Raw genomic sequence first — 13,825 nt, 5'->3', positions numbered from 1 at the left:
TGCAGGACCCAGGCCAGTGCACTCCTGCCGTGTCCTATGTTCCTGGCTCTCCGTCTGTGGTACCCAGGGGCTGAACTTGATGACCCCACATCAGGACGTCTACAAACCCTGCACTTGTAACCCACGTAGCAGTTCTCAAAAATGAAAAAATTAACCTGGCTGGTAAGGCCTGGTGCATGAGGCACAGAGATCCTGAGAGAGATCAATTCCTCTATTGCCCCCCGGGGGGGGGGGTGGTGGTGGCCAAGGAGCGTCCAGTGTGGGATTGGGCACCAAGAGGATGGATGAGGAGGAGGATGGGTAAGGCTCAGTCATTCTGCTTATTTTCTTTGACACACTCTGTGCCCATTCCCTGCTCGCCCTCTTAAGAAATCCATAGTGGGGCACCTGGGTGGTTCAGTCGGTTAAGCGTCCGACTTCGGCCCAGGTCATGATATCACGGTTCGTGAGTTCGAGTCCCACATCCAGCTCTCTGCTGTCAGTACAGAGCCCGCTTCGGATCCTCTGTCTCCCGCCCCTTTTTCTCTATCCCTCCTGCCCTCTCTCAACACTAAACATTTAAAAATAAAAAAGAGAAATCCATAGCATTGGGAAGGGGTCTAGACGAGTGTGTGGCTGGACCCAAGCGGACTGATCACTGTGCCTGAGAAAATACTCAAACCCCATGCTGTCATTGACATCGGGTCAGCAACACCCTTGCCATCTGCAAAGGCAAGCACATGGTCCTCATCAGCATGGGCTGTGCTGTTTGGTAGTGAGAGACTGCAAGGGCCAGCAGTTCCTCATGTTCATTTCCAAGTGGGGTGTCAGGGCTCGTCTTGTTTACCGGGTTTGGCTGTGTGCAAGCTGGATGTAATTAAAAAAAATTGATCAGGTTTGTGAAGCCTGGTGGAGTACTCAATCAACTGACTGATTGATGAATTGATGGATAATGGGTACATCTAGTAAATGAACAAGGGCTGTGAGTTTGCTGGATGCAAGACAATGAATGGGTCATCTGGCTTAGCTCTCCATTGAGGGACCTGCCAGCTTGACTTTGAGAATTCTGATGGCAGGCATGGGAGCTTGTCCAGAAATGGAATCGCCCTCAGGAGCTATTGGAAAGCCTGTATCTACATCCCCTTTTCTTTCACTCCTCATGTTCACTAGTGAGACGGAACTTCGTTTTTTCTCCCCTATTTTAAACACACACACACACACACACACACACGCACACACACACAGAATCTCCCCAACAGCGGCCTGATCTGGATCTTCAAATACACTAAACTTAGCCTGCAGCAGGATGCATTTATACCAGGGTAAGGATTTTTTAATCAGATTTTTTTTTTTTTTTTAATCCTACAGGGTTGCAGTGCCAGTCTTTGCAAATCACTAAAAGTAAGGTGGCTACTTGTCTGGGTAAAGCGGGTAGGACAAGAGCTCACAGCTGGTGGAGGCTGACCTTCAAGGACTTGCTCCGGCCCTGATTCTAAGGCACACCCATGGCTGGTACTCTCCTTGACTGCCCTTTCTTAGACGGAGCTGGAGGCATTTGTCATCCTGTTGGTTCACCTGGGATTGTGCCTTCTGGATGCAGGCCTGAAGGCAGGAAGTGTGGGTATGTGTGTGAGGTCCTCTCGAGGGAAATGTGGAGCTGATGAGTTTAGGGGTCTCCTGGTCCGAGGGTTCTAATAAACCTCCCCCAAACCCTTTACCCACATCCATCCCTGCTCGTATGAAAGGCACCGAGGAATTTTGCTTCCCTCTTGGTGCTGTTTATTGCTGCAGTAACCTTGTACCGTATACTGGCTCCTCCCCCTCTCCTTCTGTCCCTTTTCCACCAGGGCAACAAATTACACGTTCTGTCACCAAATGTATATGTTCTGGTTTTGCCATACATGGTATTTGGGGCTCTGATTTAGCTGGCGGATGTGAAAAAAAAAATGACTAAAGCTTCTGAATAACAGTGCACTGCCAGTGCCCATGTTAAAAGCCCAGAAACAAAGAGGGAGAGGTTTACCAGGCATCCAAACCCTCATGACAGCTACTTCCTCATTAGTGAGGTCATTTTGGCTGGAGAAGGGGCTGTAGGTTGAGGGAGGTTGGAGATTCTGTATCTGGAGAATTGTGTGACTGTCTGCTTTAGGTGCCTTTGGCCCGGAGGTCCCCCACCCTCTACCCCTCCCTGTTCTATAGAAAAGGCTGGGCCGGGCTTGGAGTCGCTAATTAATCTCTTCCTGCTTGAGCCCTGGAGCTCAGCCTCATAGCTCTGACTCCAAGGACCTGTGGCCTGCCGTCAATGCCTTCTCCTCCCCAACCCATCCCCCGCCCCCCGCCCCCAACTGCTTCCATATCTCAGGACTTCTGGGGCCAGCCTAGAGAACTTGCCCTGAGATTGTTCCCAGCCTCTCAGCAATCCAGGTGGCGTTCCTTGGCATTTTTATCTCCCTCCCCCCACCCCTGCACGCACACATTTTTCAAATGCCAGTTCTGATGCTAAAGGAGGTCGTGAGGTTTCGGGTTGGCTCAGGGGGTAGCTCAGTCCAACGGCAATCTGTCCGCTACTCAGTGACCTCTGGGGTGAGGCTGGAAGGTGGTTATTCATGCAGGACGCAGGCATGGCTAGCTGCCTGGCCTCGGGCTTTGGGGAAGAAATCCTGCAATCACACTGGCTCAGCAGCTGCCTCTCTTCTGAAGAGCCGAGGCTCCTGTAATTTTCAGGGATCAAAGTGAAATCTGACAGCAGAGGCTACCCGTGTTCAGAGATGAGCTGCCCCAAGGTCTATGCTGCTGGGGGCTTGCTGGGAGCCCCAGAGGTACCTGCTCTGTCCGGAGAGAAGAGATCTCTCGCCCTGCACCCTCTGGGGCTCTTTCCTCCCTCTTCTTCACCCCCAGCCCTGCCTCCGATTGGATGATTCTGTAGAAAACACTTAGGAAGGGGAGCAGTAACTCCCCCTCTGCCTAGCATCTTGCATAGTTACAGGGGAAGCCATTTTTTCAGGGTGTGAATGTGTGATGTTCCCCAGTGCCGGTCATTTGGGAACGGACCATGGTGCCAGGAAACTGCAGCCAGCTCAGCCTGAGGCCTTGGCGTAGCTGAGCGAAGCAGCTGAAGGTGGTTGAAAATGCTATTAGCAGGCAGCCTTTGTCCAAGTGAGAAAATATACAGTGATTAAGAACCAAACTGCAGAAGGTACATTCCAGAGACACCAAAGCTTTGCATACAGACAAAGTGCTTTTCACCTTCGAGACATTTGGCAAAGTTAATCCAATAGAATTAGAATCCTTCAATGTGATGGACTAGGTTCGCAAACATCCACCCTCCACCCTGACTAATCATTTCAGCTCTGTGGCCATCTTGATGGCTAGAAGTCTGGAAGAAGGTGGTCATGAAATCTTTTGTTTCTAAAAGGAAATGCACAAAAGGAATGGCGCCCTTTTGTGCAGTGCTTTAAGGAAAATCAACATGCTGTTCGACATGCTGTGGCTCTGTGCATTGCACTTCCAGATATTAATCAACAAAACATGCACGATCCGGGTTACCAAGAGCTTTTGCCACTTACTTACCTGGGCGACTGAGGCTAAACTCTTTGGCTGGGAAGAGGGCTGTGGCTCAGAGAGTAGCCCTGGGGGTCAAGTGGCATATTGGGGGGTAGCAGAGCCAAGCACTGGGGACTCGGGCAGGACCCTTTCCAATGCTAACGGAGTAAGGACATCTGAGCTGCTGCTGAGACTCTCAAGCTGATTTGCCCAGATGACCTAAGACCAAAGGTACAGATCTCAAATCCCCTAAGCCTAAATCCACGTTACTATGGGGATAGAAATCAACTGTGGTTGCCTCCGGAGGAGAAGGATGGAATTGATTGGAAAGGGGCGTGAGGGAACTTTCCAGGGTCATGGGGTGTAGGTTATACTGGTGCATACCGTTGTTAAATTCATTGAACCATACATTTCAGATCTGTTCATTTTGCTATATGTAATTACACCTCAAAAGGAAACAGAAAAATTAGGGAAAAAATCCAGCTATCACATCTCTGCTTTGAAATTTCCCACTCCTTACTCCTTTCCAGTTGCTTAGCCCTGTGACTTTGCCTTTGGGCTCAATCCAGTTCTCCCCACTCCCGGGTAGGAGAAACCTGGGTTCCTCTGCTAGAGAATCTAGAACTTGCAATAGAACCAATGTGGAACACTGTGTCTCGTCCAGTGATCCAGATTGATCACTTTGTTGTGGCGCAGGCATTTTTCATCCTTGCTAATGAAAAGAGTGTTGATTGGGGCTCACCCAATGACCACAGTAGCCCTCTGTGGGAGGCTCCAGAGCTGTCCTCTGAAGGAGCCTGAGGGTCACCCGTGCGTAGATGATGCTCAGGTTCATAAATGATGAGTGTGCCTGGGCGGCCTTGCTGAGGAGAGCAGTCAGGAGCCTAAGAGCCAGGTGGGAAGGTAAGGGTCTGGGCTTGGGTTCGACGGGAGGGGAGAAGTCAAGAACCTGCCTGACTTCATCAGGTGGCTCCCCTGGAGGCTGGCGCCCCTGGTGCCCCTTCTCCAACTGAGCAAAGCAAAAGGCATGATTTCAAAAGGGCATACGGGAATCCTGTGACATCTCCTTTCTCAGTGCTGTTTCAGACTGGGGAGAGAGTGCCACTTGCTTGGGGGTAGTTTAGGGGTCTTAGAAGCTGGCAGAGGATGGCAGCAGAATCCATACTCAATACAGAAGAGTTTCAAAAGGCTTTCCAACACTTCATCTCTCATCTCATCAACCGGCCCTCTGTCGAACTTCCCGGCAAGGGGAGGGGGGGGGGTGGCGGGGGCAGATGAAAGGGAAAAACCTGGTCTTGGGACTAGCCAAAGATCACACACTGCTAATCCGCAGCAGGGCTAGGCGGGAGCCGCACAGGCGGAGAGGGTGCTGCTGGTTTCCTCACTCTTCGGTCATGGGGGGGGCGGGTGCCTGTGGCAAGATCCATTCCCAGAGTCTGTATTGCGCCTGGGCCCTTGCAGAGCTTTGTGATCCCTCTCAGGAGCTGAACGGCATTTTATTTGGCTTTAAAATATTCTATTTGACTCTTAAGAATAAGATACCACAAACATAAAACAACGCTCAAGTTAAAAAAAAAAATGAAGAACTAGGGGAAAATGGAATGACTAATAAAAAGTTCACTGGCTAGAGAATTAATCTCCATTCGTGTACATTTAAACCTGTTACAGAATAAGGTAAAAAATATGATCATAGTAAAAATAATGGATTCTTTTGAAACAGCTCACTAACTTATGTACAGCGGTATAAACGACCAGATTTTTGCCATGTAGACGGTGGGTCTATGCAATCTACCGGGAGTCAGTCCTGTCTTCTGAAAGCGATTCCTAGAAAATGTCACTGGGGCCGTTAGCACGTTCAGACACCTTAACTCTAGCCTAGTGCTTTTTATTTTCTTAATTTTTTTTTTTTTTAAATTTAGAAAAGGTGAGTTGCCAACGCTTCCAACTGCACTAAAAGAGAAAGGACCAACCTATTCCCCGATCTCCCAGGGGCATTCTCTTTGAATTTCTAATTCCTGCCCTATGGAGTGGCGTCAACATCCCAGGTACCTTCTCTTCCTGAGTGCCTTCCTCTTCAACTAGCCCGGACCTCGATGGTGACCCCATTCCCGGGGGTACAGGTTAGCTGCCGAGGACAGTGACAGCCACCAGTGGACTGCACATTGAACAACGATTGTGTGCCAAACACACTAGGCATTTTATAGACACTTGTGCTAATGTCCACACCATCCTGGCCAGTTATGCATTCCTTTAAAGTCCTAGGACGTCTTAGGTTAAAGTCTTAGGCTATATCATCTCGGCATCGATGAAGAAACAGGCTCAAACAGAGCTTGAGTTCCTTGCCTGAGGGCATCGGCTAGTCAGTGGTAGAGCTAAGTGGGGTGGCCTTCATGAGCCATACGCTTTCCACTTGCTATGTGGCCATCCCTCTCAAGGAAGGAGGCAGATGGAAAGGCTCAGAGACGAACGGCTGGCTTCTCCATGCCCACCCACATTAGGCAATCTCTTTGGGCACCCCAGGGAGATTTCCTCAACCTCACTGAGAAAGACGCTTCCACTCCTGGAGGTGCTTGAGACCCATCTCAAGCATTTCTGTTCTGCCTGAGGTTCTTCCCCTCATCACATCTGGGACTCCTGAGAGAGAAGACGCCACCTTCTGGCTGGCAAGCTTGGCAAAGTGAGACTGGCTAAGTGCACTGAGCTGGGGCACTTATCACCACTGCCTGGTACACATGGCTTTAGAGTGCACCTGCGGGACAGGCCGGGTGAAGCCACTGCTGCTGTTTCTGCTCTTGTGTTATTGGTGTCGATGCTTCTGGGGCCTCCGTAGCACCTGTCCCAGGGAAGAGAGAAGCAGGTGTGGTGTTTACCTTTCTCAGGAGGGGGCAGGCAGAGCTGCCTTACTCCAATTAGAACCAATGCCAATTAGAACCCAGTCCCTAAATCAGGGTGTCCCAGCCAGGCTGGGGAAGCCCTCTGTGGGTGGTGTTCCTGGCCCTCTGACTCTGGCCTCCCATCATGCTCATCACTTACGGGACTCTTTGCAAGGGTTAGCCTCAGCCTGTTAATTTTGGTGGGTGGTGGAGACCTTCCCGCATGGTCCCCCAGCTGTGCAGGGACAAATCTGGAACCAGGCAGGCATGCCAGGAGTGACAAGGGGATAGCATCTGTGCCCTACTCTGGTGGCACGATGCCCAGATTCCCCAGCTTCCTTTCCAGGCTGTGCATTTCCACTTTCCCCGTGCTCTTCCTGTGCAGGGGAAATGTCCCCCTTTTCATATCGGACCTCTTAGCTCTCCTTCCTCCGGTTCTGACTGAATAACTCTGGCGCTCTTTCTATACTCCGCGTGCAGGGAAGATCTCGGTGGATTCTCGAGTGGAGTGGAGGTGGGCATTCCGCTCGCAAGTCCCTTGGCAGTGTGCCTTCCTGCAGCCCCTGCGATGCCCTCCTCTTCCCCGGTTCCTCCACCTCCTCCCCAAATGTACTTTGGGATCTTAGCTCTGGTTCGCTCCAAGTTAGGCAGAGGTCAAAAGACTCAAGGAAACAGGGACATGGCTGGGTTGCTATTGGGCAGCAACTTGATGTTTTTTCCAAGTCGGACGTTCAAGTGACCCTTGACCATGGCTCTAGGGGAGAGAGCCACTGAAGTTTCATGGAAGAGACAGCAGGAGGAATCATTTGCTTGGCAGTGTGGGACTCTTCCTGCATTACCACGGGGACTCTAACTCCACCCCCCAAGGGCACCTCTCACCTCCTACAAACATGTTCACCCAAAACTCATCCATAGGTTGGGGTCCTTGGTTCAGCCAGCTGCCAAAGCAGAGCCTAGAAGGCACAGGTCGTCATCGTGAGGACTGCCCCCCCCCCCCACCGGGCCCAAAGCACAATCTTTCCATAAATGTCCACGTCCATTTGGACACAAGTGCCAAGGCAGGCTTAGTTCTCGTTCCTCTCTTCCACCAGAAATGCGCTTCAGTGGGTATTCGCCACACATGTATTTCTAACCTGAAAACGTGCAGCAGGGAATGGGCCAAGCGGCATTTTCAAGGGATCTCTAGATAGAAACTTGGGTCACTGAAAGTCCCATCCACTGAGAACCTTCTTCCTTCCCTACAGACCCTTTTTACAGGTTGTCACGATGCTATTGGTGCCCGTGGGACAGAGGACAGGCGGTTGCCCTGCCTTCTCCCCTGATGGCCTAGTAGGTAGACATGTGAGATTTTCCATGTTTCCGCAAGACTTGGCCCTGGGCCACAGAGGAAGGATTATGGAAGCTGTAACCGGGAGATGAAGCCTAAGGCTGCTGCTGTTGGATTTCAAAACATCTTCAAAGGTAGTGAGCGTTTCTGTCCTGTTCTGCTAGGGGTCCAGGAGAAGCGCGTTACAGGGTCAGTACCTAAAGACATTATCTGCACATCACCTCTGAGACAAGGGACTTCTCTTCGCATCATTTCTGGACCCCTGGCTCCTGGTCTCTTAGGAAGAAAAAAAACCATGGGTGCAAAAAAAAGGGGGGCAGAAACGTGGGGACACCAAAAACTAGGCGCTGCTGACTGTTCCTGGGACGAGGGTGTGGGAACAAGAGTGATAGGCAGAGACAAGGCCACAGACAAACAGATCATCTCTTCTGGATTTTGGAGCACCTTCTGTGCAGAAGGATCCCCCAAAAAGTTAGAGAGTGCGGACGCCGGGATCACTCACCCACTGCTGGAAGGAAGCCACCTCGGGGGTGAAGTGCAGCGGCCATTCTGACTCTGCGCCAGCAGCACTAGGCAATTGTGTTTTTAGGAAGGGAAGTGAAGAATAACTTATCCAGCTGAAACCATGAACACCTGTGGCTTTAGGGGTGCCCCTGCCCAGACATGCACACAGCTGCGGGAGCATGCGATCCGCGCGCCAAGGCACATGCGAGTCTACAGCGTATGTTACTTGCGCGCCATACGCTGAACACAGAGGCGCGGGTCAGGCAGGCAGCGCGTGCACCTGTGTGGACAGCTGTGCCCACGTTCACGTGCATGTTCACACCACAGGCACGTACACAAGCATCTCAAGCAACCATGTGATCGGCTGCAGAGCTTTGTACGAGGCTCCGAAGGGGCCAGTCTTGGACAAGCACTGCAAACTTGAGGCATTTACCTTCAGATACATATATAAAACCTGAATTCTCCCCAGGAAAAAGCCATGTGTGTCAGTGGAAATGGCCCCTCTGCTTCTGTTTCTGCCAGTCCTACAAGCAGAAGCGTGGACCCCGGGGGTCTGGTTGAGGAGGGATTTCAAAGCATCCCCTGACACTTGCTTCTGACTCCTCCCACAACCCCACTCTGTAGTATGTGGCCACAAAATACAAGCTTTGGTTTATCCGGCAGGGGGAGCAACCAGACTTGGGGAGGTCATACTGCTCAGGGCGGCTCCAGGCAGGCAGACAGCAGAGAGGTGAGGGTTTCTGGGAATGAGGCTTCCTTCTTGGGGAGCGCTACCTGTAGGCGGGGGGTGTGGGGGGGACTGGATTTCACGCTCTGCTCGTGGGGAGAACTACTCCTCATCTGTGGCTGGAAGCAGAAGGTGCCTCAGACTTGTGCATCTCAGCAGAGGGGTGCACATGCCAGATCCTGACAACGTATGCGATATTTTCCAGGTGGCTGTCTCTACCCCCAGCACCATACAGCTCCCACAGCCTCCAGGGAGGTGCTTAGGGGCCCACAGGGCAGAAGCCGACCTGTCAGTCGCCTTGGTCCCTCCATTCCCAGGGAAAACATTGGCTCTGGACTTTAAAAATAAGCCAGTAGTAATAGCTACCATATCGAGTCATTCTAATGAGCTGGTCACTGTAATAACTAGATGTGCTTTGGACACACTGTCATATATGAGATACACACATACCTGTCCCCGACTGCAAATGAACATAATGATACCTACCTTGGAGAATATTGTTGGAAATTAAGTAAGGTAATAAAAGCTCAGCATGCGGTGGGGGGGGGGGGGGGGGGGTGGGTGGACAAACAACAACATAATAATGAAAATAATAATACAAACGGTTCTACTTGAGCACGTATACTGCACTCGGCTAAGCACTCTGCTAAGTGTATTTTTCCCCACTTAATCGTTTCTTTTTGTCTCCCTTTTACAGATGAGGAAACCAAGGCTTAGAGAAGCTGCTAATTGGTAGAGCTGGAGTAGAACCAAAGTCCCTCACTGACCAAGCTCAGCATGGTGTGGACGCCCACAGTACGCGAGCCCCCAAGAAATGGCATCGGCTACCATTATGCCTTCATTTAATGCCAGCATCCACCCTGTACGGTGCGTACGGCTGTGTTATACCCATCGGGCAAGCAAGGAGCTTCCCTGGGGGTCTTATGCCAACATCAGGTGGACCGACAGGATCCAGCCAAGGCTGTCCATCTCGAACCCAGTCCACTTTTGTGCATTCTGCTGGGCACCAAAGGGACCTTGTTCTTGGGGCCAAATGAGCAGGTCGTCTTCAATAGGGGATGAGAGGGTAGCTGGGGGAAATGTCACTGCCAAGTTCCAACAACATTTGACCCTAGGTGGTTGGTGCTGCTCAGGCATGCCCCAGATGTGATGACCTGGCTACCGGTGGGTGGGGAGCAGTCTGGACAGCTCCCGGCAGTGAGCCATGAGGAGCCTCCCAGAGTGCAGTCCCCATGGGGGCAAGGTGCACCTCACTGTGCATTTAGTTATTCACGCAGTCTTGGGGAGTGTGGATAGGAAGAGGACCCTGACACTAAAGCTGAGCAAAGATGCTAAAGGGCAGGTGGGGGACCCCAGCGGCCACCTCCCCACCACTCCTTCTTGGTGATCCTTCCCATTACATCCTACAGGTCTAGAAACAATTTAAGAAAAACTATCATTGAGACCTAGCAAATGACAGGCTTTGGAGCTGTGTCATTACCAAGGAAACCGCCATCAAGTACGTGATCGCTGGGATGCGATCACTCAACACACGCTAATGGTGGACTCTTTTTCCATATTTAGAATAATGGATGCTCTGGAACCTTCTAGTATCATCCAGGACAGAAAATCCACCAGAATTTCCCTTCTACTTTCACTATAGGTTGGATTGAGTTTTATATTGGCTGCTCTATCTCTACTTTCCAACTTAATCTGTTGTGATGTAAAGGCCAGGTCCTCTATCCATGCCTGATGGTCTGTCTTTTCCCATTAGGCGTGGGGGTTCAGATGTACCCTGTTCTTGGTGCAAACGAGAAAGGCCAGGATCATGGCATGGCATGGAAATGTTCTCCAACCCTGTGAAAAAGCATGGATGCCTTCTGGATCCCCATACCTTTCTCTCCCCACCCCTTATAGCCAGGCACTGATGGTGCCTGCTAGAGTTTTAAAGGTCTGTCGGAGGGAACACAGTACCAATCAACTGTAACTGGGTTTTCTTTAGCTTAAAAAAAAAAGTCTTATTAAAACTTTGCTGAGTTTACGGGGATCGCCATGTTTAATGAGAGGCCTCGAAGAATTTGAAAGCAAGAGATGAGGAGAGGAAAAAAGCCATAAGCTGTAATCACCATAATTATACAATCCCATGATGAGTTGGAAGCAGCCCCGGTGAAGCCTGAGAGAAGAGGGAGTGTCATCCTCGATCGTGCTGGTCTTCGGGACATCTGGGAGGAATGTGACACGAGAGCCCTTCCCTCCCCTGAGTTGGGCTGAAGATGAGTCCTCGAGGCAGAGCCCAGGAGGAGGGGGCCTCCGGAGGGCAGTTTCTGCTCGGTCTAAGGCCTCTGGGGGGCATGTTCTGCTCCTGGCCAGGCGGAGATAGAGTCGGTGCCAGCCGCCCACCTGGAGTCTGTAACTGGCATTGTGGGAAGGGGCAACTGGCATCCTCATCTTTCCTGCTTTCAAAAATCCACCCTTCCTGGATGGGAATGATGACAGGCCCAGCTTTCTCCGACTCAGAGCCAGGGTGCCCCACGCACATGCCCACTCCGGCTGTGCTCAGCCTGATGGCACTACAGCCGCTCAGCTGCCCTGTGCCAGCGGGAGCCTGTGTCCTCTGCTCGCTGACCTCCTTTCAGGCATTGGGGGGAGAGAGCCCTGTTGCCAGACCTCAGCTGCAGCAGCAGCAATTGGCTAAAAAAAAAAAAAAAAAAAAAAGAAAAGAAAAAACCAACAACAACAAAAGGCAAGGATGACACGTGAAGGGCAATAATTCTGCTACTTGACAGTTTCCCCTGCTTTGCCTGTGTCATCATCTGGCTTTTTCTCCCCCAAAGCAGAGGCTAACCTGACTCTTACAACCCTCGCTCCCAATCTCAGCCAACTCCCTTCATAGGATCCCCTCTCCTTTTCTAAGGCTCGTTTATAACCCATAGAATAAAATGGCAGTAGGATCCATGTAACAAATGTCTAATGCATCAGAGGATTCCAGCTACAAGAGATGATAGAATCCAGTGCAGAAGCCTACTCTACAATACCCTGGGCCGTTCAGCTTCTGAGCGTTTCCAGGGAGCTCAGTGATCCTCCAGGGGATGTGTCCCGTTGTTGGGAAGTTAGTCTCCAGTAGACTGGCCCTCCTGTATCTTCTTCCCGTTTGTTCTAGCTTTGTCTGGAACTACCCAGAAAGGTCTGCTTACTGCGAGACAAACACAAATACATCTCGCGATGGTTATCTAGTCTCCTGAGGGACTAGACCTCTTTATCCTACCTGACATACCTTCCCCAGTTATTCTCTACCGAATTTTCTCAAGATTGTTCAAGTTCCTGATAAAATGTGGGGGCTTAGAACCAAGACTCAATACAGTCTAGAGCAACATGAAAATCAGTGAGACGCTTTTTTTAGTCCTTTCACTTTTGTTATCACAGCCTAAAGTAGCTTTTCTTTTAAAAAAGGCAATCGTGTCTTGCTTTTGCTTATATTAAGCTTACAGCTAACTACAACCCCAGATTTTTTTTTTTTACTTGAATTACAGCAAAGTCTACAAATGTCATTCTGTAGTTATGAGACAGAATGATTTTTAACCTAAATTTTATCTGACTCAATTGTTTTTGACCCATCATCCCACCTGAAGGAGATACTTTTTGAAGGTAATTCCATTACCTACCAAATGAACAACACCTCGTAGGCTGGGATCTCTGAACACGACTGACGTGTTCTTCTCTTCATCTGAGTCATCAAAGAGGATGTTGATAGGACAGGGCCATGTGGCCTACAACCAGAAACTGGAGCAGGGGGTGTAGTTACGATAATCGTCCTTCCGCAACCAGCCTGGCTGACAAGGGCAAGGCGGAAAGTTCCTGCTGAATATTACGCCAGTGAGAACCATTTCTGTTGGGGGGCTGTGGTGCTCAGGTCGAAGGGATTTGGCCGTGATTAGGAAGAGTGCACGGATCACTACCAGCTGGGCCCTGCCGCTGCTGGGGTGGTCACACACTCCCAACCCAGCCTCACCTTCCCGTCTGTGGGGGAGCCGCCGAAGGCTCCTTCTCTCACTGGCCTTCAGGTGACATGGCCAAAGTGAAAACTCCCCTGCTCTGAGCCCTCCTCAGCCCCCCATGCGGTGTCCCACTTAGCTTTCTGCTTCATAGCAACATTTCACAGAGTGTTCCTGTGTAAAGTTTTACATCCCGCACCCTGTGCTCCTATGGAAGGGTTTCTATCCTGCCCTCCTTCCGCAATGCTGAGATTCCCAAACTTGACTTGAACCAAGGGTACTCACTTGCCGCTTGCTGTACAAAAGGGGAGACAGAGGAGCTCATTTTGGGGGAACGCAGTGGCGGTCTTACTTCTTTGCCTTCAAGGTCCTTAGACCTAGAGCTCTCTGACGTCTACTGTTCCAGCCTGGACACAGACACCCTTGGGTCTCTTCTCCCTGACCTTGACAGCTTTGTCGCCTCTCTAGGTTCCTGCTATTCCAAAGCCCAACACCTGGGGGTTTCTCTCTTTGCCCCCCTTGGCCCCCTGGCAGGACAGAGGTGGATTCCACCCTTCGAAGAAGTGGGTGTCCTGTCCCGCTGAGTGGTCTTCCCTCCCCACTGATCATCCCACTGTGGTCGCCTTCACCCCCTGCCTTCTCACTGGACAGATGGGAGCCCACGGCTGTTCCCATGTGGCTGCCGGGGGGGGGGCAGGTGCCAAAAGTCTGACTGTGTAAGTGACAAGGAACAGGCTGAAATCCCACAACCGCATCAGCTACTTTTAAAGTGAGAGCTCCTTCTAGAAGGCCGTCTTTCCTGAGTGGGGGTTGAGAGGAAGGCTCTGCTATGGCAAAGGGCTGCAGGTCACTTCCCGAAATAGATTCCCGCCTGGCACACGCAGACACAGTTTGCCCCCAG

General features: G+C 51.0%; 1 protein-coding gene across 14 annotated transcripts in view; it reads right to left on the bottom strand.

Moving 5' to 3' along the window:
- RGS6 (regulator of G protein signaling 6) overlaps window positions 1-13,825 on the bottom strand; it is a 606,196-nt gene that overhangs the window by 13,802 nt on the left and 578,569 nt on the right. For 11 of the 14 annotated variants that reach the window (XM_045451433.1, XM_045451428.1, XM_045451431.1 and 8 more), the window contains one exon: window positions 8,225-8,291. The exons of the other annotated variants lie outside the window; for them this stretch is intronic. In XM_045451433.1, the coding sequence (XP_045307389.1) occupies window positions 8,225-8,291 (67 nt within the window). The remainder of the gene's footprint in view (window positions 1-8,224; window positions 8,292-13,825) is intronic. 14 annotated transcript variants of the gene reach the window in all.

Source organism: Leopardus geoffroyi, chromosome B3, assembly GCF_018350155.1.
Source record: "Leopardus geoffroyi isolate Oge1 chromosome B3, O.geoffroyi_Oge1_pat1.0, whole genome shotgun sequence".
Classification (NCBI taxonomy): Eukaryota; Metazoa; Chordata; class Mammalia; order Carnivora; family Felidae; genus Leopardus; species Leopardus geoffroyi.
This window is presented reverse-complemented; position numbering and strand designations above follow the sequence as displayed.